Source organism: Sturnira hondurensis, unplaced genomic scaffold, assembly GCF_014824575.4.
Source record: "Sturnira hondurensis isolate 20B ecotype Veracruz unplaced genomic scaffold, ASM1482457v3 Scaffold0008281, whole genome shotgun sequence".
NCBI lineage: Eukaryota > Metazoa > Chordata > Mammalia > Chiroptera > Phyllostomidae > Sturnira > Sturnira hondurensis.
In genome coordinates, this window is record NW_028080912.1 from 14,118 (window position 1) to 40,455 (window position 26,338).

General features: G+C 40.7%; 1 protein-coding gene across 1 annotated transcript in view; it reads left to right on the forward strand.

Moving 5' to 3' along the window:
* Positions 1-1,245: 1,245 nt before the first annotated feature.
* LOC118992721 (ubiquitin carboxyl-terminal hydrolase 7-like) overlaps positions 1,246-26,338 on the forward strand; it is a 43,276-nt gene continuing 18,183 nt past the window's right edge. Inside the window, exons 1-10 of the mRNA XM_037054680.1 lie at positions 1,246-1,372; positions 6,537-6,735; positions 8,478-8,616; positions 9,491-9,579; positions 12,203-12,311; positions 13,440-13,570; positions 22,187-22,241; positions 23,208-23,288; positions 23,388-23,478; positions 25,614-25,696. Coding sequence (XP_036910575.1) covers positions 1,330-1,372; positions 6,537-6,735; positions 8,478-8,616; positions 9,491-9,579; positions 12,203-12,311; positions 13,440-13,570; positions 22,187-22,241; positions 23,208-23,288; positions 23,388-23,478; positions 25,614-25,696 — 1,020 coding nt within the window. The 5' untranslated portion in view covers positions 1,246-1,329. The remainder of the gene's footprint in view (positions 1,373-6,536; positions 6,736-8,477; positions 8,617-9,490; positions 9,580-12,202; positions 12,312-13,439; positions 13,571-22,186; positions 22,242-23,207; positions 23,289-23,387; positions 23,479-25,613; positions 25,697-26,338) is intronic.

Consider the following 26,338-nt stretch of genomic DNA (forward strand, 5'->3'; position numbering starts at 1 on the left):
GCTGGGGGTTTGAGAGAGGGGCGCTATCCGTGGTACTGAAACTGACTGTATGCTGGGAAAGCTCTGAAATATTGGAGGCAAAGGACACACCCATGTAGATATTTTTAAGGCCACACCTCTCATCTGTAGCTGAGACTCTTTAATTTCTCTTGAAGTGTCATATGCCGCAGGGAAAGCTGAGTGTGCAGGCAACATGGGGGCAAGCATTAGCTGCAGTGGGCTGTTCTGATACCTGGAACAAGGAAAGAATCTAAAAACGTAAAGTATGGCCCTTTTGGCCAATAGAGGCTATTTCAATCCTTTCTTGCCATATTTTAAAAAAATAGCTTTTTGCTAGTGTAACAAGATTTTTCCTTAAATTAATGAAATAATGATGAGAATGTAACAGAATAACACCTTATGATTGGTAGTCATTGGTTAAAAAGTTTTTTAAAAAGATTTTATTTATTTTTAGGTGGGGGAAGGAGGGAGAAAGAGAGGGAGAGAGAGATACATCATTGTGCGAGATAAACTGCAATCAGTGTTTCTTGCATTCCCCCAACTGGGTGTCATGCAGTCATGGACCCTGACTGGCATTTGAAGCTGCAACTTAGCATCTGTGGAGTGATGCCCAGCAGTCCAAGCCACTCAAGTGGCCACACACCAGTCAGGGCCATTGCTTAAAAGTTTTGTATCTACGCTTTTGATTATATGTAAATATTTTAAAGCCAGATTTCAGCGAGCATTCAGAAATACAAAACCGGTTTATTAGTTCTGCAGGCCTTTCTGGATTCTGTACATGCCAGTCTTCCCAGGCATCTCCTTCCAAACTCCCTGTGTCCCCCAAAATACCAGTTCTGGTTTTTGCATGGAGTTATACTTCAATTATACTGTGATTGTCCAGAGATACTTTGAGAATGATAATTTATATGTGTCTGCGGTAGAAACATCTAATGTACACTCTTTTGTAAAAATTTAGCAAATGCTCAATGGTATTTTCTCTAGGATTGATTGAGTTTGAATGAGTAGGACACCTACTTCAAAATAAATGTCATTGCAGATGGAGTAGATTACTGTGTTGTGTTCAAGTACACTTAACATTTTGGTAACAGCCCAAGTTTATGTTTAGTAAATATACTAGTAAGTACTTTTTGGGTCAGAGTGCATTTATTATGGCACAGCTGGAACTTAATAGTGCCTTGAAATGTTAAAAAGTACTGAATGTTTTTGTTTGTTTAATGTAAGCCTTGAAGGTAAAAACCATGGGATTTCTTTGTTTTCTTTAAAGCGGGAGATACAGATGACCCACCAAGAATTACTCAAAATCCTATTATCAACGGGAATGTAGCCATGAGTGATGGGCACAACAACACAGAAGAAGATATGGAGGATGGTAAGTACCTGTGGGTTGCTTACTTTGATTGGGCAGAAAACTGTCAGAAACACAAAGAGGTGTGATGTACGTTTCTTCCTCACATGCTTCTGAGTTTCTTAAAAGCAGCTAGTTTTTTAGGAGGTTCTACCTGAAGAAAAATTAGGATGCTTTGTTGTTGAATTTCAAGATAACTCACAAATTTTAAGGTGAGTCTGTTGCCCCCAGCCTAGGTGAGGAGGTTTATAATAGATGGTTGTTTACTTGGTGTGCAACTTTCCTGCCATTGTTAGTATCCAGAATGAATACACATTACTCTCCTTTTCCTTCTTGTTTCCAGCAAGATACTTCTAGACATTGGAACTTGGCTTTCCATTGCATTCTTGTAGTGTGTATATCAGTTGTCTGTTCCCCACTCCCATTAGATATGAAATCAGACCAAGCTTTGGGCTTCATTCTCCCACACTAACTTTTGGTCTATACCTTCTGTGCAAAAAACATGTGCATGTGTACATGCATGGCCATTGTGTGCCTAAGGAATCACTTTCTTTTGAGGCAGTTTCTTCCTTGTAATTTATTGGATTATGTGACCTGTACATTTGCAAGGTCACAATCATGAGCAGGTAGCAGCCAGTAAAAACTTTATGCAGCCCCTGGAATCTTGCAGTGTAATATGAAACCATGTTCTGTCAAAAGCATGTCCATCAATCCTCATGAGGGTTGTGTCCTTCCCAGGGGTGTAACGGGGCAGTTGAAAGAAACCTCATCAGCCACGGGCTGCACCACCAGAAGGACTGCTGTTCAGACCTCCTGCCAAAAGTTCAGCCTCCATGAGAAACTGCAGCCGTAGTTGAGAGTTCTCTCACAGTGCGGTTTACCCCCTGGCAGCTGGCTGAGGCAATATCTGAGGAAGGTAAAGAGGCGTGGTTTAAACCCCGCTGCTTTGTTACCTGTGGAGTGTGCTTTCCACTCTAGACCAAGGGCAATGGTATGGGTGTGGTCTCTTTGGTTGCTGGGCTTTTGGTTTTATTTTAGACACCGGAGATGCCAAAAGTGATTCAGATAATGCAGTGGGAAAGCACAGTCAGGTCTCATGTGCCAGGTTTGAGTTAAGGGCCAACTTTAGCCACTTGTGGAGCAGTGGGTGGTCCAATCCAGTCACAACTCTCGCAGTCTAGTTCTCACAGAGCAATTTCATACTGATAGTTCCCTTTGTGTTTTTGGGTGGAGTGCTTGGGAGAAGGCACAGGTGCAGATGAAAGGGCAGGGTGTCTCAGCCTCGGCTGTGTTCCCTTTCTGGGTGGGCCATTCTTTGTTGTAGGGGGCTGTCCTGTGCATTTGAGGACACAGTGTCATTCCACCCCTATTTCCCACCTGACTCCCATGCCCCCACCCCCGCCCCAGTTGTGACAACCAAATATCTAGACATTGCCTGAAGTATCTTGGGAGCTGTAGTTCCCTCCTTTGTCGACCAGAGTTATGCGGTCATAATGTATGTAAAATCCCTTTCCTCTCTAGAGGCAATTCTGCTAAATTATTAGTGGTAAATAATGGTGCTGAACCCCAGAAACTAAAAGTGGGGATGCTCCTGTTGGGAATTACCAATTGGAAAAAGCATAGTATAGGAGGAAGTAGAGTGGTCTTCAATAGCACTGTCTCCCTGGTTTGGATTTTAGGTGCCTTTTGAAAGGCCCAGGAGTAAGAGAGTGACCAAGTTCATTTCTATTTGCTAGCAAAGAGGTCAGGAGGGAGGTGGTTCTGGTTCTAGGAGTTAGAAGCCTTACTGAAGGGCAGCGTTTCTGCAGTCATGATGTGTATTTCAAAAACACTCTTCAGCAGGACCTAAGTGTGCTGTGAATCTAGGAAGTCTGAGGACTGCTAGGTTAAACAGGTTTCTGTACTATAGTACTTTTTTAGGTCACCAGTTTCTGAACATCTTTCTCCAAAAGACTCTGGAGTTTAGAACTTCTTTTTCCCCAATCTCCTTTTAGCATCTTGTTCTGGAAAACACTGGATTACAATGATCAATGCCCTAACTGTGCAGAGAGACATAGGGCATATTTCCCACAGAAAAGTTAAGTAGCTAATAGCACAGATTAGAAAGATGTCTGTGAGGTAGAGAGCGTTTACAAATCCTGTTAACATAGGAATGTGGGCAAGTAACCAAATCATTGTCTAGTTGTGCTTACTTACTATACTTTGATTTTAGTTTCTAACTGTTCTGCCTGGTGTGATTATGGGAAGTTTTAGAGCAAATGGAGCCTACGAAGAGCTTGGTGAATCTGTACATGTGGGTGGATCTAGATTGAGATTGTTGGTACCTATAAAAGTAATTTCTGGGAATTAACTAGGACTTGTAAAGACTCATATTCAGACAAGTAATTGAGATTTATTAAAATTAACTGCAAGGGTGCCATTTGGAAAAACTTCAGGCTAACCTCTCTGATTCAGAAAACCAAAGTATTAATCTTCTCCACTTTTTCATGCAACCAAACCCTTTGCCCTATGAAGGTAAGATTGTTGTAAGAATGGACATTGGTATCTGTGGACTGCAGGAGCCGGTGCTGCTCCTTGAGGACAGGATGGGAAGGAAGTGAGTTATCAGGTTTTCTGACTGAGAATGTGTGATGACAGCAGTTAAACACGAACCCCATCATCATCCTATTATTTACAATAAAACGAGTAATGGAGTAATGAAATAGGTGCTCTGTGGCATCGTGACAGCTTACATTTTCTCTTTGGTTGAAATATTAATACTGAGGGATATGGGGTACCCTTCCTAATACCAAGTATACTGCCTTTGAAAACATTGTTAATTTTGAAGTGATTACAGACAGAGAAATTTGCAAAAACAGTGCATAGGATCCTGAGTACCTTTTCCTGGGTTTCTTGGGGAAGGACTTACATTAGCCTCTTGTATTTGCTCATAGGGGGCTATCAGGCCAGCTCTGTCTGCCAAAGATGGGTTTCAAGTCAACTTCTCTTACTTGTAGACTCTTCAATTTTGACCTTTGTATTTGATATAATTTTTGTTTTTGATATAATTTTTCTTTATATTTGATATAATTTTTCAGTCATTGAATTAGTATAAAGAGTTTCGAGCCATGGGGTGAGATTTCTATACATATGAAATCTCATGTTTAATTTCGTGATTAGCGTGTTTTGGGATGTTAAATCTGTTCTAAGGATGTGCTTTCTTTAAATGTGAGGCAGAATCTCACATCTAGTGTATAATTAAGCCAGTGTGAACTTAGTACTGTAAGCCAGGGTGGTGTACTGTAAGCCAGTGTGAACTTAGTACTGTGAGCTGAGCATTAGAATGCCACTCTGCAAATCAGAGGCAGGATCACTGTGCTTAGTGTTCACGAATTTCGGGTATTGGAACCCCTATGGTCACTTTGTAAAACACTTTGGATAAGATGAACCATTTACCTTTAGCAAGCCTGTTTCCTCGTCAATAAGTTGGGAATTATGTAAAAGCTTCCCTTGCCTACCTTGCAGGAGTTAAATTCCACTCAGATGTGATCTGTGTATCTATAAAAAAGTGGTCTATTTTTTTTTGTCTAAACTGTTCTAGACATCATTCTCTTGAGCAAGTTTCTTTTCTTCTCAGTGGGCTTTTATTTTCCCCCAAGGGATTAGAGTTGCCTGTCACTGGGAGAGGCTCAAATACAGAATGCACCTCTTAGTGTGACTCACCCCTTGCTCAGTTGCTCTCGTTTCAGAGGGCTTCTTTGTAAACTGCCAAGCAGTGTTACATGTAGGAAAAAAATTAAGGATGAAGAAATAGTTTTAAAGAAGGTAAAAAAAAAAAACTCACCCATTCTTTGGGATTTTCTTTTCTTTGGTGAAGAATATTGCCCTCTCATGAGGACTGATGGACATGTTTTCCTAAGAACAAATTCAGTTAGTCACAAATAAGCAGTTTGTGTATGCTGAGATGTCTGCAGCCTGAGCACTCAGCCATCTCCTTGGAGATTGAAGGATGAAGGAAGGGAGTGTGGTCTTGACATGCTCTTCTTTCCCTAAGGCTCCAGTCTCATTGGTGCCTCAGGAGCCAGTGGGAATGGATGTGAAAATAGCACCTGATTCTTAAAAATCCTTCCAGGCTCCTGCTATTCTGTAGACCAATTTGTATCTCCTCAGGGGTGGCCCTTGGTTCCCTGCCTGTCTGTGAACTGTTCCCATTCTGCAAAGAGATAGATATAGAAAGCAAGAGAAAGCATTTAGAAATGTGTATCCTGCTGTGGCAGTTTTATGATGTTTTATTAGGAAGTGCTGGCAGTGACAGATTGGCACGGTGGCCTTGAGAGGACCACTTCTTCACGTGAGGAGTCTGAGAAGCATCACTGTGGACACTGCTGGGTTTGTCAAAGCTAACTGGGGCCTGTGCCACTTAAATGAATAGCCACCATGAGTAAAAGGTGGAAATCTGAAGTGTGTGGCATTAGTAAAAGTCTACTAAGAGGCACTATATCAATGCTTTGCTTTTTATTGGGGAAAACCACAATTCCTTTAATTGGCCTTCAGTCTCATTGAGTAATAAACATTATCATTTTCTGGTTGTATTTTAATAGTTATTCTCCATATGGAATCCAGGCTGTTGTTTCACAGTAACTGTTAACTACGATGTTAACTTTTATTTTTAGCCTAACTTTATAGCAATGTTTTTGGCTGTAAACAGCACTGCTCTTCCTTGGGTTTGGTCATTTCCCAGTCCCCCCAGAGGGCCTCCTTTGTTATTGCAAGTTCAGTGCCCCCTTCATTTTTTTCCCTCCAGCTCAGCTCATTTCTGAAACTTTTTCTTTTCTTCTACAAGTCCTGTTCTTGAACATTTTACATCTTTCATCCGTTCTCTCCACAGCCCCTCCATGCACTGAGGATTATGTGGGAATTAAGATAGGGTAGAACAGATGTTCTTATCACACAGAACTCTTAAATCTAGGAGGGAAGGCAGGTGTGTGTTGTTAGCCTTCTGAGTTTGGGTTTCATTGACACTGAAAGTGTATGTCATTGTACTGCTTTAGGTTATTTAGTAACTTGGAACTCATACTATCATTTTCCCAGAGAGCTGGTTTTTAGCAGCTAGGTTGGGGTTGTGTAGAATAGTTCATCCCCGCTTGCCGGTGCTTTCAGGGCTTTTTTCCCAGTGCACAGGCTCTGATTTCAACCTGTTTTCTTGCAGACACGAGTTGGCGCTCCGAGGCAACCTTTCAGTTCACTGTCGAGCGCTTCAGCAGACTGAGTGAGTCGGTCCTTAGCCCTCCGTGTTTTGTGCGAAATCTACCATGGAAGATTATGGTGATGCCACGCTTTTATCCAGACAGACCTCACCAAAAAAGCGTAGGATTCTTTCTCCAGTGCAATGCTGAATCTGATTCCACGTAAGACAGTTTAAATGATGCAATTACAAATCCACAGATAGGACAATACATTGGAAGCCAAATTTGATCAGCCCTTTTGCATTCTGAAAAACTTTTTGGAATTTTCTTGCTGCTTGTACATAGCCTTTGATTTTAAATAAGACTGCATACATTTCCCTCTTTTAAACTCATCAGTAGGTACTTTGTCCAAAGTAGAAAAGATACACATTTTTTCTTGCAAATAAAAGACTGAAGTTCATATGAACATGGAATCAGGGACCAGTAGACTAGCTGACTATTGGTTCACCAGGCCTAATTGTTATCCAGTAACTTTATGAGGAAAAAGCTGTAGCTAACAAAAATTCCTTAGGCTAATATTCTTCTCATTCTTTGTCAATCAGTTCTTATAGGTTATTCAGACAATTCAAAATAAAACATTCAAGGGGTTTACAATATTAGCCTGTTTTACTTATTTAAGAAAATAAATTTTTTTATTCATGTAATTTATACACCGAGGTATATTATAAAATGTTGTTACAAATTAAGACATTTCTTCATGGTCCCTCTTTTCAGATAAACACAAAGGTGATTGACTCGGCTTCCCCTTAATTAAAAATTGTCCACTTTTCAACATTTAGCAGAACCCCAAGGAGACAGTTTTTGCATGGCATCTAGACCACTTTTTACCGCCAAGCCACTTCCCTAAATTGCATCTGCCCCGTCTCTCTGCCACCTGCAGACTGTGGCCCTTTGGTGCTCTCAGAGCAGGTTGTTCCCCAGGGAACACAACCTCCTGGCTCTAGCTGTTCTGTCAAAGCTCCAGGAAGTACAACTCATTTTATGTTTCTTTTTACTAGAAGTTTTAAGAAGTGCCAAGCCCATTTTATAGTGCACTTAAGACTGTATGTAGGTTAAGATTTTTATTCCTATGGTCAAATGATGGTCTGATCTGATGAGTATTGGGCGATTTTAGTCTTAATAGCCGCAGTCTGAACAGTAGTTTGGAAACAGTGAGTGGTTCACATCCAGCGTAAGGACCCTGAGCAAGTGGAAGTGCCAGCGTGCTGGCTCTGCTCTTTTTGGCGTTTCAGTGAGTTTGCAGCACTGTGAACCTTCGGTGGACTTTTAAAGTGGCATAGCTTTTGGTTTTTAAACACTGATCCAGAGGCCCTTTGAGATCTGCCCCAAACGTGACGGACGGCATCTATGGTCCTGTCACTTGTGGTTGTGATTCAGCACCATGCTCAGGGTTTGTCAGGGGCCCCCTGTTACAGCCCTGCCCATAGGCCTGAGTCAGAGGTGCTCTTGAGAACCTGACAGTACCTGTAAGCTACCAGGGGCAGGTGTGACGCTGACAAGGACACCTTCATTAGTAGAACCTAGAGGTTCTAGTCTACTAAAAAAAGGTATTATCATCATTCTTGTTTTCCTATTCTTTTAAAATGCTATCCATAAAATTGTAATTTGACCCCAAAACTGTAGTCTCTTACAAAATTTCAACATGTATTTTAAAGATAGCAATAAAAATGTGACTTTAACTTTTGAAAAATTAAAAAGTAAATAAAGCCACGAGTTAAACCAGTAGGTAAGGGCACCCTCAGTCCTTCTGAGCCTTTTCTCCTCTCAAGGTAAATATGCTTGCCAACCACCCACCCCGCCTACACACAAACAAGATAAATATGGGATTTTTTGCTGTGTTTTTAAAAATATATAAACGTCAACGAAATACTTCACCTAAGGCTTAGATTATTTTCTTCAAACAGGTCATGGTCTTGTCATGCACAAGCAGTGCTGAAGATTACAAATTACAGAGATGAGGAGAAGTCATTCAGTCGTCGTATTAGTCATTTATTCTTCCACAAAGAAAATGATTGGGGATTTTCCAATTTTATGGCATGGAGTGTAAGTAACAGTGAATTTAGACTCAGTAATAATCTGAGGATTATTGTATTTTCCTAAATCTTTTATTACTCATAGCCTGCTATTTATTTATTTATTTATTTATTCCTTTATTATTGATTTTGGAGAGAAAGAGAACGGGGAGTTATCAGCTTGTTGTTATACTTATTTATACATTCATTGGTTGATTTTCATATGTATCCTGACTAGATATTGACCGTGCAGCCTTGTTATATTGGAATGACACTCTAAGCACCTGAGCTACCCTGCTAGGGCACCGTCATTCATTTTAGAATCAAAGTGTTTGATTTATAAGTTGGGCAGCTATCTATGTGTTGTCTTCCTACCTGAGCTTTTATGAGCCAGCAGGACTAAAGTCTCACCATTTTGTCAGACATTGTAACCTAGTCAATAGCATTCCTGATAGGTATACACTTCCTTTAAAAGCAATAATATCAACTGGGATCCATCCATAAGTCAGACATAGTGCAGGGTGGCTTCATGAATTCTCAAGTCAGTTCATGTTGGCTGTGTTGGCAGAGGTGGAAACGTGCTTAGGAATGTCCTGCTCTGTCTCCTGCCATGGGTTCTGTGGGACCTCCCCCACCCTGCTGCGATGAGCATGCCCTCATCCCTCATTTTCCACGCTATGGCCTGGCACCCCCAGTGCCTCTGGGATGCCTCTTCTTGTTCAGATAACACTGTTCACAACAAATCAAAATGCTGCAAAACCACAAGCATAATTTGGGTGTTTGAAAAAGTAGTATTTTAATGTATTGAAGTTCATGACACTAGGGTAATTATCACTTTGGAATGAAGTGAACATTTGCATGATCTTATAGAAGTTGGATATGCTTATTATTATTTATTTTTTTAGGAAGTGACGGATCCTGAGAAAGGATTTATAGATGACGACAAAGTGACTTTTGAAGTCTTTGTACAGGCGGATGCTCCCCATGGAGTTGCGTAAGTTTTTCCTTACTTGTGTGCTATGACGAGATGTGTTTTGTGCTGTAGTGAGGGCAACACTTGCACATGATCAGGAATGCATGGTTCCACAGAGAAGCTCCCTCTCTGTGCTTGCCCCTTGGCACACATGGAACATATAGACATGCATGCCAGCTTCACATTCACTGCTTCGTTTAGCAGATTTATTGAACAAGATGCTGTACGCCAGACCCTGCTGCCCACTACTAATATAATCAGGCGGTCAAGAAGACCAGACAGCCTTGGGTTTCTGTTCACAAAGAAGGTACGGGCTGGTCAGGCAAAGGAGCAAGACCAATACATAAATAACTGCAGCAGGAGGTGCTGTGTTTTTATTTTGAAGAGGTGGGGGATGTCCAAGTGTTCTGGTGGCCTTGCTGAGGGAATGAGGTAGTGAGTGGGGGCACCGTAGAGCTTAGCGGAGGGCCTGCAAGGAGATGCTTCTACTTCTGTCACTCAGTCCAGGAAGGTCTGTGTGCAAGAAGTTTTGGCCTTACAGAGTGTATTGGATTATTGGTTGGTAAGGTGGGGAAGTGGAATTCAGGGTAGGGAGAAGGACATGCATAAAGACACACCAGCAAGAACGTTTGGGATTGGGCAGAATATGAGGGAAGTTGAAGTGATGTGGACAGTGGCCCGCCGTGTTCGTGTCATGATGGATGAAATGAGACATTCACATGGATTATTGAATTCGGTGGAGGAAAAGGGACAGCATGGCTTTTCTCTCAAGGGGAGCAAAAGCCTCAGCTCTTGCCATGACCGGCTGTTATTAGGTTTCTCTGCACATTATATGATGGTCCTCATTTATTATGCACAGGTTGCTTTAGGTGGTTACCTTTTACATAAAACAAAGGAGCTAATCACATCACAGAAGAAGGATATTTGCAAATGAAAAGGGAAAAGTGATTGGACTGGTTACACTGGTCCTAGGAAGGTTTAGCATGGATTTTAGGAAGTTATTTTGCAGTAAATGTTTGCCACAAATCTGGGTGACGGAGTTTATAGCAAAAAGCAAGACTCTAAGTGACCTAGGTATATAGCAGGCCTAATTCCCCACAAAAGAACCCATCCGGTGGGCATGGGTCCTGTGCATCTCCATGTGGGAGCTGGGCTCATGCAGTGCAGAATGGTCTCTTACATTGAAAAATGGATCTGAAGGCTGAGATGGTAAATTGGGAGCAGGTTATAGAAGAATACCAGACTTTGAAGACCCAGAGTGAAACCTGGGTAAAATTCTGTTGAGGAAGAAGTTAAGTGACAGGTCCCAATCTCTTTCTTGCCATACTTTGTTTCCAGGTGGATTTACTCTTGGGCGAGAGTGCATTGTTTGACCCTCAATGGAAGTGGGCATGGAGCAGTAGGGTGGCCATGAAGGAGTATTAGTTAGTCCAGATCCTGGCTAAAGTACCCTGGGCGATGCTGGGTACTTTTTTAAGAAACGCTAATAACATTTATTCGCTTTATGTTAATTGAACTGATACCAGAGGAATCAGGCTTTTCTTAAGTCACCTTTTCCAAATACGCACTTATGTTGTATTGAAAGACCTGAAATAGGGGCCTGAAACAAGCAAGTTTTAATTAAAATTGTTGTGTTTTTCCCCCTTTATTTAAAAACTGTTCACTGTATCTCTTGACTTATAAAAGTAGATTGAGTTTTCAGCATTATCAATCAAAGGAGATTTTTTGGTTCAGCCACACTTGTCAAAACTTATCCAACTTTGTCTCCTAAATCTTTTTTTCCCTAAATCTTTATGATTATGCTTTTTCAAATAATCATCTGTAAGTCAGGATTCTTGCATTTTCTTGACAATTTAAAAATAATTAAAAAATTATTTTTAGTGTATTTTTCCTATTTATTAACAAATTATTTTGACACACACATGAATTTTAACTGGGACCTTTTGACACACGTGAGTGTGTTTGCAAGGCCATGGACTAACCTCTGGCAATACAGTACTGTTGACCTTGATGTCACAAAAGGATTGGTCACACTTCATGGCAATCACGTTTATTTATTTCTTTGCATTATAGAAGACTAAGAAGAAAAGGTTGTAGATGTTTGAAAGGGTGCATTATAACTTGCCAGTATACATGCTTGTCTTTCCTTGTGTGTATGACAAGAGAAAAGAAAGGTCCCACCTGTTTGCATTTCTTGCTGAGTACATGTGACCTAGTATGAATGTAATAGAACTATAGCGGGGGTCAGTTTGCTACGAGTTTATAGAATGTAATTTGCATCTGTGAGTGCTGATTTTGGTAAGTGATGGTCATGTTGCTCTCAGCAGACAGTTTTTAAGCTCCTTCTTGAATGCTAGGGTTGAATTAGCACTGGTCCATGTACTTGGGTGGCAGAATCAATGATCATTAAAGGGAGCCCTGTGATAAGGACTCTTGGCCTTGGTGTCCTTAGTGCCATGGGCCTGGTGATGAGTTATTAACTTGGAGGGGTGCTCAGCCTTCATTCCTGTGTCAGGGTGTTGGGAAATAGCAGTGATGAAATGTCAGCCACCAGGCTGGCATCTGGTTGAATCGCTGCACACACGTTGCAGAAGCAAGGAGGTGTCCTGTGTAGTTTTCCGTCAACCTCAAACTGATCTTGCAGGTGGGATTCAAAGAAGCACACTGGCTATGTTGGTTTGAAGAATCAGGGAGCGACCTGTTACATGAACAGCCTGCTGCAGACTTTATTTTTCACAAATCAACTACGAAAGGTAAGTGGATGGCATTTCTCTCCTCAACCTTCCACCCACCCTTTTTTCTCAAATAGTGAGGGACAAGTAAAGTCCTCTTGCCAAACTTTGCCTTGTCTTCTCTTACTACAGTGCTGTCTCCAGAGAGGCCCCTATTTTATGCTTGTGGATATCTTTAGTCCTCAGTGTTTGGACACTTAAAGCTGACTGGGGTAGTCAAAAGTTCACTACAGCTAATGATCCTAACTTTAAGCTAGAAATAATATGGGTATTTTTTCAATATGAAAGCCATTTAACAACATTTGAAAAAGTTTTATATGAAAAATTGATCAGTTGGAAAACTAGCTGCAAAATGTAGTTTTCACATATTATAGACAAATTTATCGATATTTTAAAAATGTTTATTTTTATACAGAGGGGAGGGGAGGGAGAGAGGGAGAGAAACATCAATGCGTGGTTGCCTGTAGAGCACCCCTACTGGGGACCAGGCCCACATCCCAGGAAGGTGCCCTGACTGGGAATGGAACCAGTGACCTTTTGATGTACAAGCTGGCACTCAATCCACTGAGCCACACCAGCCAGGGTGAAAAAATTTATTTTTGTAAGACTATTTAAACCAGAATAGACTTCCCTAGAATGTAATGCAGGTGAGCCAGCCATGTGTACTTTAGGGAAGTCACGTGAGCAGCATGGAGCAGTGCAGACAACACGGACTCCTGGTTGTGGGGCAGTACTGGCTGGTCTGCTGCTTTCCTTTCATGTGTTCACTGTTCTTCTGGTGAGTTACTGTGGGAGGACATATCCTGGGGATAGCTGAGTGTGGGTAATGTCAGTAGCATTTGTTCCATTAAGTCTTCTGTTTATAAGTAATTTTGTTTTAAAATGTTGCTCTGAGAAGTCTAAAATGAAAGTGTTTGTCTTCGGTTGGTGAGCTATAGGTAAAAGAGGAAAAGTTATTATATTATTATTTTTCTGCCTTGTATTTTCTAGACTGATTCTAAAGACTTTTATGATTTCAAATGTAAAAAAGAAAACTTTCTGACCTATGTAGGGAATAATTAAAAGTGTTAATTAAAGTACGATTGCCGTTGTGATATTAGAAATGATACTTTCATGTCAAATTTCATTTTTATCTCTTAATCCTTTTAGGCCATTTACATGATGCCAACAGAGGGTGATGACTCATCCAAAAGTGTCCCTTTAGCGTTGCAGAGAGTGTTCTATGAACTGCAGCACAGCGATAAGCCCGTAGGGACAAAAAAGCTAACAAAATCATTTGGGTATGTATTGGAAAGCTACCTTTCCCTATGCTGCTCCTTTAAGAATGAATGAGGTGACAGAAGAATTGTAGTCACTGTGTAGGCATTTAATTATGTCAGATTGTACTTACCATTGTATTTTATTTGACCATTTTGGAAAGAACAGCTTGGTTTTAGAATTTTGCTTGAGAAATAATTTACAACTTAAAGCTTTACCTGTCAAGAAAAGGATGTGTATATATCCAAAGGATCTCCTATCTCTTCTCTGTGGATTGGTACTTTAAATACCATGGAATACACTCCCACTGTCTTAAACCATTTTGCCCTCCCCCTCCAACTGATCACAAAAAAGAGTAGGTGATGGCTGTGAACACCAGGATACCTGCTGGAAGAGGAAACCCACCAACCAAGGACCCACCAACAGATAACAATGGAAGAAGGTGAAGGAGGGAGTGGAAGCCACACTAACATCATCCCAGGACTGATCTGGAAATATAGCTGAATGGTGGAGAAATTATCCAGAACAAAAAACTGAACAAGAGTGAGAGAAAAGCCTCAAAACCTCATACAGACAGAAGAACCAGCTTCAACACAACCTGTCTACACCTGCACAACAGAATACAAGATGTGGTGGATGGAATAACTCTCAGTTAACCAGCTGGAGGAAGGACCCACCAAAGAAAGACTCAACAACAATCAAAACTCAAAGACATACAGAGAGCCAACATAAATGACAGCCCAAGACCAGTGAGCTCAGTAGATCAAGGAGACTGCACCATTGAATCTCACAGGTATTCTACCATAGAAGTTCATGCCATAAACCCAGGGACTCAGAACAGATCAATTTAAGAAGCAGAGGCTAACAAGAAGAGCGCCACAAACAATTGGAAGACAAAGAAATCCCCAAGTGAAAGAAAAGGAGGAAGCCTCAGAAAGAATGCTAAATGAACTAGAGGCAAGTCAACTATCAGATATTGAGTTCAAAGCCATGGTTATCAGTAAGCTCAATGGGCTAACAGAGAATTACCAAAAACTACAGGGAAACAACAATGAACTCACTGAAAACTATATCAACATGGAAAAGGATATAGAAACTATCAACAAGGGCCGAGAGGAAATGAAGAATACAATTTCTGAACTGAAGAACACAGTAGAAGGAATTTAAAACAGGATCGATGAAGCAGAGGATCGGATCAGTGAGCTGAAAGACAAGGTAGGGGAAAAAACACCCAGAAAGAACAAGAAAAGCAAAACAGACTCAGAAAGAATGAAGAGGGGTTAAGGGAAATGCAGAAGAAAATGAAACATAATAATATCTGTATAATAGGGATACCAGAAGGAGAAAAGGAAGAGCAAGGGATAGAAAACCTGTTTGAAAAAGTAATGACAGAAAACTCCCCCTATTTCTGAGAGAAAATGTCACACAAATCCAGGAAGCACAGAGAGTCCCAATCAGGAAGAACTCAAAGAGGCCCACTTCAAGACACATCATAATTAAAATGGCAAAATTCCAAAACAAAGAATCTTAAAGGCAGCAAGGGAAAAACAGGAAGCAACATACAAGTTGCTTGTAGATGAATAAAAACTAGCAGATGACTTCTTAATGGAAAGGCTCCAAGCCAGAAGGGAATGGCAAGAAATATTCCAAGTAATGTGAACCAGAGGCCTGCAACCAAAACTACTTCATCCAGCAAGGCTCTCAATTAAAATGGAAGGCCAATAAAGAGCTTCCCAGACAAAAGAAGCCTCAAAGAATATACTTCCTCCAAGCCACCACTGCAAGAGATGCTAAAGGGTCTGCTTTAAGAACAGGAAGAAAAATAGAGAGAGAGGAACACAGGTATGAAAAAATGGCAATGAATAAGCACCTATTAATAACCTTAAATGTAAATGGATTAAATGCCCCAATCAAAAGGCATAGAATACCTGAATTACCCTCTGAATAGCTGAGTAAGGAATCATGACCCACACATATGCTGCCTACAAGAGACCCACCTCAGAACAAAAGACCTACACAGACTAAAAGTGAAGGGCTGGAAACAAATATTCCAAGCAAATGGACAGGAAAAAAAATCCAGGGTAGCAATTCTCATATCCAACAAAACAGACTTCAAAAAAGAGCCATAAAAAGAGACCCAGAAGGTCAATTCACAATACTCAAGGGAAAAATCCATCAAGGAGACATAAAGATTGTAAATATATATATGCATCCAACATAGGAGCACCCAAATACATAAAGAAAATCTTGGAGGACTTCAGGAAAGATATTGACAGCAACACAATTATAGTAGGGGATTTTAACACCCCACTCTCAAAAATGGACAGATCTTCCAAACAAAATATCAACAAAGATATTGCAGCATTAAACAACACCCTAGATGAAATGGACTTGACTGATATATATAGAGCCCTACATCCCAAAGAAGCAAAATATACATTCTTTTCAAATGCAAATGGACTATTTTCTTTTTTTTCTTTTTTGGTATTTATTTATGTATTTTTAAATATATTTTATTGATTATACCATTACAGTTGTTCTATTCCCCCCCTTCATTCCCCTCCACCCACACATTCCCTCCCCCCCCACTATTCTCCCCCCCTTAGTTTATAACCACGTGTCTCAATTTCTTTAGATTCTATATTTCCCCCACTATTCTTGCCCTCCCCCCTATCTATTTTCTACCTACCATCTATGCTACTTATTCTCCGTACCTTCTCCCCCCTTCTCCTCCTCCCATTTCCCTGTTGCTAATCCTCCTTGTGATCTCCATTTCTATGATTCTGCTCCTGATCTAGCTGTCCACTTAATTTGCTTTTGTTTTAGGTGTGGTTGTTAATATCTGTGAATTTTCTGTCCTTTCATTGTTCATATTTTTTTATCTTCTTTTTCTTAGATAAGTCCCTTTAACATTTCGTATAATAAGGGCTTGTTGATGATGAACTCCTTGAACTTGACCTTATCTGAGAAGCACTTTATCTGCTCTTCCATTCTAAATGGTAGCTTTGCTGGATAGAGCAATCTTGGATGTAACTCCTTGCCTTTCATGACTTGGAATACTTGTTTCCAGCCCCTTCTTGCCTGTAAGGTCTCTTTTGAGAAATCCGCTGACAGTCTGATGGGTACTCCTTTGTAGGTGACTGTCCCCTTATCCCTTGCTGCTTCTAGGATTCTCTCCTTCATTTTAGTCTTGGCTAATGTAATTATGATGTGCCTTGGTGTGTTCCTTCTTGGGTCCAACTTCTTTGGGACTCTCTGAGCTTCCTGGATTTCCTGGAAGTCTATTTCCTTTGCCAGACTGGGGAAGTTCTCCTTTATTATTTGTTCAAATAAGTTTTCCACTCGTGGCTGTTTCTTTCCCCCTTCTGGTACCCCTATAATCCGGATGTTGGAACGTTTAAAGATGTCCTGGAGGTTCCTAAGCCTCTCCTCATTTTTTTGAATTCTCATTTCTTCATTCCTTTCTGGTTGGATGTTTTGTTCTTCCTTCTGGTCCATTCCATTGATTTGAGTCCCAGTTTCCTTTCCATCACTATTGGTTTCCTGGACATCTCCCTTCATTTCAATTAGTTTAGCCTTCATGTGTTCCTCTAATTTGTGGCTATATTCTACCAATTCTGTGAGCATCCTGATAAATAGTGTCTTAAATTGGGCTTCTGAGAGGCTGGCAATCTGTTGGTCGCTTAGGGTTATTGGCTCTGGGACTTTGAGTTCTTCTTGCGCCATCTTTTGGGCTGTTTGTGCCTGTTAAGTAGCAGGATCGGAGCCCTAGGTTTTCACCAGAGCAGGGCAACTCAGTCGCTGGGTTGTGACGTTGTATGTGGGGGCGGGGCCAACGAGGGACAATGGCTTCCCTCCGCCGCCTACTGCCACGACCCCCACCGGCACCGCAGCCACCACTGTCACTGGGCCCACGTGTTTCGTTCCACTGCACTGGAGTGTGCCACCGGTGTCGGCCCTCCACCACTGGGTTCGTCCCCTGGGGCCTGTGTGGTCTGTCTCACTGTGCGCGAATGTGCGACGTTGGTCAGTCTGCCCCGCACCCTGACTGGTTCCGGGCTGCCTGCCTGCCTAGGTTGGGGGATCTGTCCTGCCCGACCCAGCTCCATTGCTGGCTCCGCCTCTCTTACTGTCCCCGTTGAACGTAGCTGTCGGACTTCTGTATAATTCCATGTTCTGGTCTTTGGGTGTGTCCTAGTTCTCCAAAACTTTTGTTGTAGTCAAACTTGGTTGTGGGAGAAGGCACAGTGTTTCCACCTATGCCTCCATCTTGGCGGAAGTCCGCAAATGGACTATTTTCAAAGATATACCACAGGACAGGACACAAAACAAGCCTCAACAAATTCAAGAAAATTGAAATCATATCAAGCATTTTCTCCGACCACAAGGGACTGAAACTGGAAACCAACCTCAAGGAAAAAAACCCAAAACACTCAAACTCATGGAGATTGAATAGCATGCTATTAAACAAAGAATGGGTCAAGAAAGAGATTAGGGAAGAAATAAAAAAGTTTCTGGCAATAAATGGAAATGAAGTCACAATAATCCAAAATGTATGGGACACAGCAAAGGCAGTCCTGAGAGGGAACTTCATAGTGACACAGGCCTATCTAAAAAAGATAGAAACATTTCAAATAATCAACCTAACCCTATGCCTACAAGAACCCGAGGAACAACAACAAAGACAGCCCAGAGCAATTAGAAGGAAGGAAATAACCAAGATCAGAGCGGAATTAAATGACATAAAGACTAAAAGCACAATTCTCAGGATGAAAAAATCCAGGAGCCCATTTTTTGAAAAGATAAACAAAATCGACAAGCCTTTAAACAGACTCATCAAGAAAAAAAAAGGACCCAAATATACACAATTATAAATGAAAGAGGAGAGATTGCAACCAATACCACAGAAATACAAAGGATTGTAAGACATTACTTGGAAGAACTATATATATGCCAAGAAATTTGAAAACCCAGGTGAAATGAACAAATTTCTACAAAAATATAGTCTTCCAAAACTGAATGAAGAAGCAGTAAGCCAATAACAACTGATGAAATTGAAGCAGTAATTAAAAAGCTCCTAACACACAAAAGCCCTGGACCAGACAGTTTCAAAGGAGAATTGTACAAAACATTTAAGAAAGAGCTAACCCCTATCCTTCACAGATTATTTCAAAAAATTCAAGAAGATGGAAGACTCACAAACTCATTATGAAGCCAGCATCATCCTAATCCGAAAAGCAGATAAAGACACAACAAAGAAAGAAAACTTCAGGCCTATATTGCTAATGAACATAGATGCTAAAATGCTCAACAAAATATTGGCAAATCGCATGCAGTGATATATTAAAAAGATCATACACCATGATCCAGTGGGATTCATCCCAGAGTTGCAAGGATGGTATGATATTCATAAATCAATAAATGTAATACATCACAGAAACAAAATGAAAGTCAAAAATCACATGATCATATCAATAGATGTAAAAAAAAGCATTTGATAAGGTACAGCACCCATTTATGATAAAAACACTCAGTAAGTGGGAATAGAGAGAACATTCCTCAACTTAATAAAGGCCTTATATGAGAGACCTACAGCTAACATCTTACTCAATGGGTAAATACTTACAGCTTTCCCACTAATATCAGAATCAAGAAAAGGATGCCTGCTTTCACCACTTCTATTCAACATAGTATCGGAAGTCCTAGCCAGAGCAATCAAACAAGAAAAAGAAATAAAAGGTATGCAAATTGGAAAAGAGTAAAAGCAATGATCCAAAAGCAAAACTGTCATTGTTTGCAGATGACATGATAGTGTACATAGAAAATACTATAGACTCCAGCAAAAAACTACTTGATCTAATAGTGAATTTGGTAAAACAGTGGTATACAAAGTCAATATTCAGAAATCAAAGGCGTTTTTGTACACTGAAAATGAAATATCAGAATTAGAAATCAGGAAAAAATCCCATTTGATATAGCAACAGGAAAAATAAAGTACCTAGGAATAAACCTAACCAAGGAGGTAAAAGACCTATACTCAGAAAACTTCAACACTGAAGAAAGAAATTAAGGAAGACACAAATGAATGGAAACATGTATTATGTTCATGGATTGGAAGAATTAACATCATCAAAATGTTCGTGCTACCCAAAGCAATTTATAGATTCAACACATTCCCTATTAAAATACCAATGATATATTTCACAGGTATAGAATATTCAGAAATTTATATGGAACCATAAATGACCCCAAATAGTTGCAGCAATTTTGAGAAAGGAGAACAAAGTAGGAGGGATCACAATACCTGATCTCATAATGCATTACAAGGCCACTATAATCAAAACGGCCTCATTCTGACATAAGAACAGACACATAGACCAATGGAATAGAACAGAGAGCCCAGACATAACCTAAGTTTCTACGGTCAATTAACATTTGACAAAGGGGGCAGAAGCATAAAATGGAATAAAAATAGCCTCTTCAAAAAATGGTGTTGGGAGATCTGGACAGATACATGCAAAAAAAGGAAACTCGATCAACAACTTACACCATACACAAAAATAAAATTAAGGTGGACAAAAGACTTAAATATAAGTTGTTACAACATTAAAGTCCTAGAGGAAAACATTGGCAGGAAAATCTCAGACATTCCACACAGCAACATCTTCACTGGTATGTCCCCTAAAGCAAGGGACATAAAGAAAAGAAAAACCAAATGGGACCTCATCAAACTAAAAAGCTTTGCATGGCTAAAGAAAACAGTAGTAAAATGAAAAGAGAACCAACTGTATGGGAAAACGTATTTGCCAATGATACCTCAGACAAGGGTTTGATTTCCGAAATATATGAAGAAATCACATGACTCCACTCCAGGAATACAAAAAACCCAATTAAAAAATAGTCAAAAGACCTAAACAGACACTTCTCCAAGGAGGACATACAGAGGGCCCAGAGACATATGAAAAGATGCTCAGCATCACTAGCCATCACAGAGATGCAAATTAAAATCACAATAAGATACTACTTCACACTGGTCAGAATAACCTTCAGAAACAAATCAACAAACAAGTGTTGGAGAGGATGTGGAGCAAAGGGAACCCTAGTGCCTTGTTGGTAGGAATGCAGACTGGTGCAGTCACCATGGAAAACAGTATGAAATTTCCTCAGAAAACTAAACATGGAACTGCCTTTTGGCCCAGGAATTCCACTGCTGGGATCATATCCTAAGAGCCCTGAAACACCAGTCCAAAAGAACCTATGCACCCCAATGTTCATAGCAGCACAATTTACAACAGCCAAGTGTTGGAAGCAACCTAAGTGCCCTAAATAAATGAATGGATCCAAAAACTATGGTACATTTGCACAATGGAATACTATGCAGCAGAGACAAAGAAGGAGCTCCTACCCTTTATGACAGCATGGATGGAACTGGAGAGCATTATGCTAAGTGAAATAAGCCAGGCAGTAAGGGAAAAATACCACATGATCTCACCTTTAACTGGAACATAATCAACAAAAAGAAAAAATCAAACAAAATATAATCACAGACATTGAAATTAAGAACAACCTAACAATAATAACCAGAGGAGAGGGAGGAGGGGACAATGGTGGGGAAGGGGTTTCAGGAAGTGTTACGAAGGACACATGGACATGACCAAGGGGGAGGGTGGAAGAATGGGAGGGAGATGGGTTTGGCTGGGGTGGAGGGGAGTGGTGGTGGGGAAATGCAGACAACTGTGATTGAAAAACAATAAAATTAATTTTTTTAAAGAAAAGGACAAGTACAAATTTTAAATGAATTACAAAGGGGTACAACCTCCCCAAATTGGAATTATCTTCTAGAGGGCAGGCCCCTTGTAGTACTGGGTTCCCCTTCTAGGTGAGTGTTCTAGGAACCCATCTCTATCAGTGTATTAGGTGATGTTGTGCAAGACTGTGTTCCACATCATAGAATTTCTTTTGAAGGTCCTTTCAACATGTTTACCCATTTCATGATGGGTGATTTACAAGTGCACCTGCCCACATCATGCTAAGTGTTCAGCAGTTTTTGACCAAAAACAGCCTGACCCCTTGTGCCCCATATCCAATATTCACCCAATCCTTCCCCAAGTGGTGTTTTTGTTTTGTTTTTTTGCTTCCGGAAAAAAGTCCTGGAAGGGAAACGCTTTGAGCATGTGGAAGAGGTGAAACAAACAAACAAAAAATGGCAGAAGTGCTAAAAGGCATCAAAACTGACAAGCTCAAAAACTATTTTGAGCAGTGGAAACAATGTCTTGATAGGTGTATTGCATCAAATGGAGAGTACTTTGAAGGTGACTGAAGTTTAAACATGTAAGAATAAGTATACAATTAAAAAAAGAAATTCTGATATTGTTGGGTTCCCCCTCGTGTACTTACTTGCAAACATGCCCTCCTCTTGCAGTAAGTTGTTTAGAACAAGATAAAGTTGTGAGTATTTGGGTGTCCTGACAAAACTCAGTTTATCTTTGAATTACAACCCCCCAAATAATGTCAGAAAATAAACTTCAGAATAATGGATGATTATGCAGTGTGGTTTTTAATCTATACTTCTTATTAATTTACTCTTATCGGAAATTTGGATGTTTTGATATATTAAATGTTCACTTTATCTTTCCAAGGTGGGAAACTTTAGATAGCTTCATGCAACATGATGTTCAAGAGCTATGCCGAGTGGTAAGTTTTCAGCTATAATTACATACTACTGACATTTAATATTTTGAAGCACTGTCAGAAGCTTTTATCAAGTAATACCTCAGGCATATACCCACATCACCATAATTTAGATAAGCCCACATTTGTTCGGGCCCAAAACTAAGCTAGAAGGAAAAAAGCATTTATACAGTTTAAAAGCCAGAAAGAGAAAAAAAAATTATTTGAGAGGGAAGTCTGAGGGGAAACTTGAATTTAAACATTGTAGTAGGATAATGTGTTAATTGGAATATCTACTTGAGTTGTTATGGGCTGGAGTAGCTGTTCTGACTCCCCTGCTTCAGTTTGCAAGAGTGACTTCTGTTACTACCCTGCAGCATCCAGACCCCTTCTTTGCACAGAAGTTCTGGTTGAGGCAGACCTCTGTGTGAGTGATTCTCCCCAAAACCAGCTTTAGTCACGAGCAAATTCCCATTCTTTCAGCAGTGATGAAAGATGCACAAACACACACACAACATGAAATGGCTATTCAAGGTGATTGGCTGGGCAAGGTGTGTTTTCTTTTTTGCAGCACTAGCTGGATTGAATCCAGTTCATTAAGTATCCATGGACAAACCAGTCAATCCTGTTGACAGGCTCAACCTCATTAATCTCTTGGTGTGGACCAATATGAGTTAAATTTAGTGCTCAATTTACATGCTTTTCCACAGAGGTAAAATGAATATAAAAAATGCTTCTAAAGGCACTACAGATTACTAATTTATTCTGGAGGCTGTTTAGAGGGTTAATCTCAACTGTTGCATGTAGATATTTTTGTAACCATCCAACAAAGAAAGAAGATTTTGTATGTTTTTGATAATTGCATGCTAAAGGTCATACTATTTATAGTCTTAGAATGTCTTGGACCATTGCAATTTCCTAGTCACATTGCAAATTACTGGATGTTGATTAAGCATAACATTCTCTTAAAGCCCAAACTTTCTCTTCCAGTTGCTTGATAACGTGGAAAATAAGATGAAAGGCACATGTGTAGAAGGCACCATACCTAAATTATTCCGCGGCAAAATGGTGGTATGTGATTATCACTTTAAAAAGATAATTTTCAAAGATTTTGAAATGTGTACATTCTGCTGATTAATAATACTTGTGCCATCTTTCCCTCATTTGCAGTCTTATATCCAGTGTAAAGAGGTGGACTACCGATCTGATAGAAGAGAAGATTATTATGATATCCAGCTGAGCATAAAAGGAAAGAAAAACAGTAAGTTCTGTGCAAACAGTTGCCTGCTGACTGTCTGATCATTTTGTAGTGATTTAATGCTGTACTCATGCAAGTGATTCTGATTAAACTTGAGCATAGAGAAAAAACCGCCAAATGATGAGTACACAGCTCACAGAGTGGAGAGCCAGGTCAAGAGACAGAACTTTGCTGGCAAACGCAGCCCTGCCTCAGTCCTTCCCAGTCGCTACCTCCTCCTCAGAGGAGACCACTGTTTGGGTTTCTAATGTCCTGTTATAGCTTATATTTACATGTGGAAAATACTTACGTAGGATGTAGTGTCTTTCTCATTTACTTTGCTCAGCATTGTGTCTGTGGAATTTCATCTATGTTTCGAGTAACAATAATTTGGTCATTTTTAATGATGATAGTATTTCACTTTGGGAGCATATTGCAAGAATTTTGGGACCAACTTTTCTTGAGAGCTGTGTGGACTGTTTATAGTGTGAGGCTGTAGGCACGAGCCCCTTATCTACCTTGGTTTTTTCTCTTTCTGGTGCACATATATTTGCATTTACAGTGAGTGGGATGGCTGGCTTACAGGGGACACACATGTTCAATTTAGTAGATAAAACCAGCAAGTTTCCCACAGTGTGAACCTTATCAGCTTGACACAGCCCTCCTGCCCAGCAGTGTGTGAGAGCTGTCAGTTACCAGACTAGACGTTTTGGTGGGAATATGGTGCTATGTTGGTTTTAACTTATACTTCCCTGATCATGAGGTGGTCACCTTTTCATGTGCTTACTGGCAGTTTGGGTACTGCCTGACCATAATGCAATACAGTTAATAATAACTTAGTGTCCTTGTGTACAAACTCTGACACCTCGGTGACTTCTGGGTCTGCTTCTGTTGAGTCACCTTTGTCTTTACCATGGGCTGTATTTTCCAGCTACTTTGTGTATCTGGTAATATGTTATTGGATGCCAGCCATTGTGATTGTGTTCTTGTTGGGTGTAGAATATTCTTAACCTTTGTTCTGGGGCACAGCTAAGTTACTTGGCAATGATCTGTATTTTTCAAGGCTCGCTTTGTAAGCTTTGTGTGGGATTTTATGACAGTTTGTGGGAGTACAACAGTTTTTAGTTGAGAGCTAATTTGTGCCCACAACTGAGGCCACGGCTTTCTGAGTTTTGAGCCTGATGTGCCTGACTTAGGAGGCTTTTCCACTGTGGCGGGAGGGAACACCCATTAGTCCCAGGCTGGTGGAGTGCCAGGGGCTGTTCCCAGATCCTTGTGGTGCTTCTTTCTCCAGCCCCAGTTGATTTCCTCACTGTGCTGAATGTCATGATTAGCAGTCACAGAAGGCTCCAGGAGAACCCTCTGCAAGTTGCTGGAACTCTCTTCCTGTGCAACTTTCTGTTCTTGGGCACTCTGTCCTACAGATGGGAGCTGCCTTGGGCCCCTCGTTGTCTCTGGGACACTCTGGGATGGTCCTGTTTGGGTTTCTCTTTGCTGTGCTGTGGCCTGGAAAGTACACAGTAGCCGAGAAACTTGACAGGCTGCCTCTGGGACCACCACTTCACTGCCTGTGGTCCAGAGCATGAACGCTGTTGTTTTCCATAGAGTGCAGTGTTTCACTTGTTCAGTGCAGGAGAATAGGCCAGTTCCTGTCCTTCTGTCACCACTAGGGCAGGAGTTCTTTCTGCACTCTAGACGCTAGTTCTGGGTGAAGTTACTGAGATCATCCCCCCAGACTGAGATCATCCTGTGCTTACCTCTTCACTCTTCTAATGTTGGCATTTGTTTCACAGACTCTGATAATTGTAGTATTCCCCAGTGTATCCGTCTTTGCTTTTTGTGTCCTAAGAACCCCTGCCCTGAAATTGTAAGATACTTTTACTTGTTATTTTTTAATCTTTTCTATTTATTTACTGCGTGTTACCATTTGTAAGACCTTCAGGAAACCATATCAATCTCCTTAAGGTTTTCACCTTGGTTGGATTGGTGAAGGTGTGAAGGGCACATTTAACTGGTCTGTGTTGGAGGCTGAGAGTTACCGCTCAAGGCCAGTTACTGACATCCCTTCCCTGGCTTTCCTAAATGTACTTGAGTTGGCTTTATTATAATCGCAGCTTTACTGATAACTTCAGCTGACTTTTGTCTTTCTCTCTTTAAAGTATTTGAATCATTTGCGGATTATGTAGCAGTAGAACAACTAGACGGTGACAACAAATATGACGCCGGGGAGCATGGCTTGCAGGTAATCTGGGAATTATGTGCCAGTGTCTTGGTGTAGCTTTTCACTTCCACCTGAATTTTTTTGCTTACTTGTGAACTAATAATTTCCTCATATCGTTCCCTAGTGTGCTGGTATCTAGAGCTCAAAAGGACTTTATTTCTTAGTGTGGGCATTTTAGTTTAGCGAACGCTAAGTGTGTTGCTGGTATGATAGAATGGGAAGGGGCTAAGGAAGGTGTTAGCAGGAAATGGACGTAGAGCTTGTTCATCAGAGGTAGGGCTAGGTAGGTCACCTAGCACATTGAAGCTCAGTCCCTGTGTTTAAAGACTTTTTTCCATTTCATCCATGATTCTCTTTCTCCCCTTACTGGTTTCAGTGCCTGGGGTTCTCTCAGTTTCCTCTACTCATAAGTAGAATTTGTGGGTCATGCGGAGTCTGGTACTGGCTGGTGTTGTTTTGCTCTTTTTGTGATGGAGTTAACAGTTTTCTGAGAAATGTGACTTCTAGAATGAGGAGTGCATTTTCTATTATTCATTCCATGACACTTGGTATCCACTTGTTTTCCACATTGCCCTTGAGGAACTCCAGGCTTCTGGCCTAGCAGTGAGCCTCAGGTAGAGGGACATGGGCTGTGGCCAGTTCCTGGGTGTTGGTCAGGCTGGT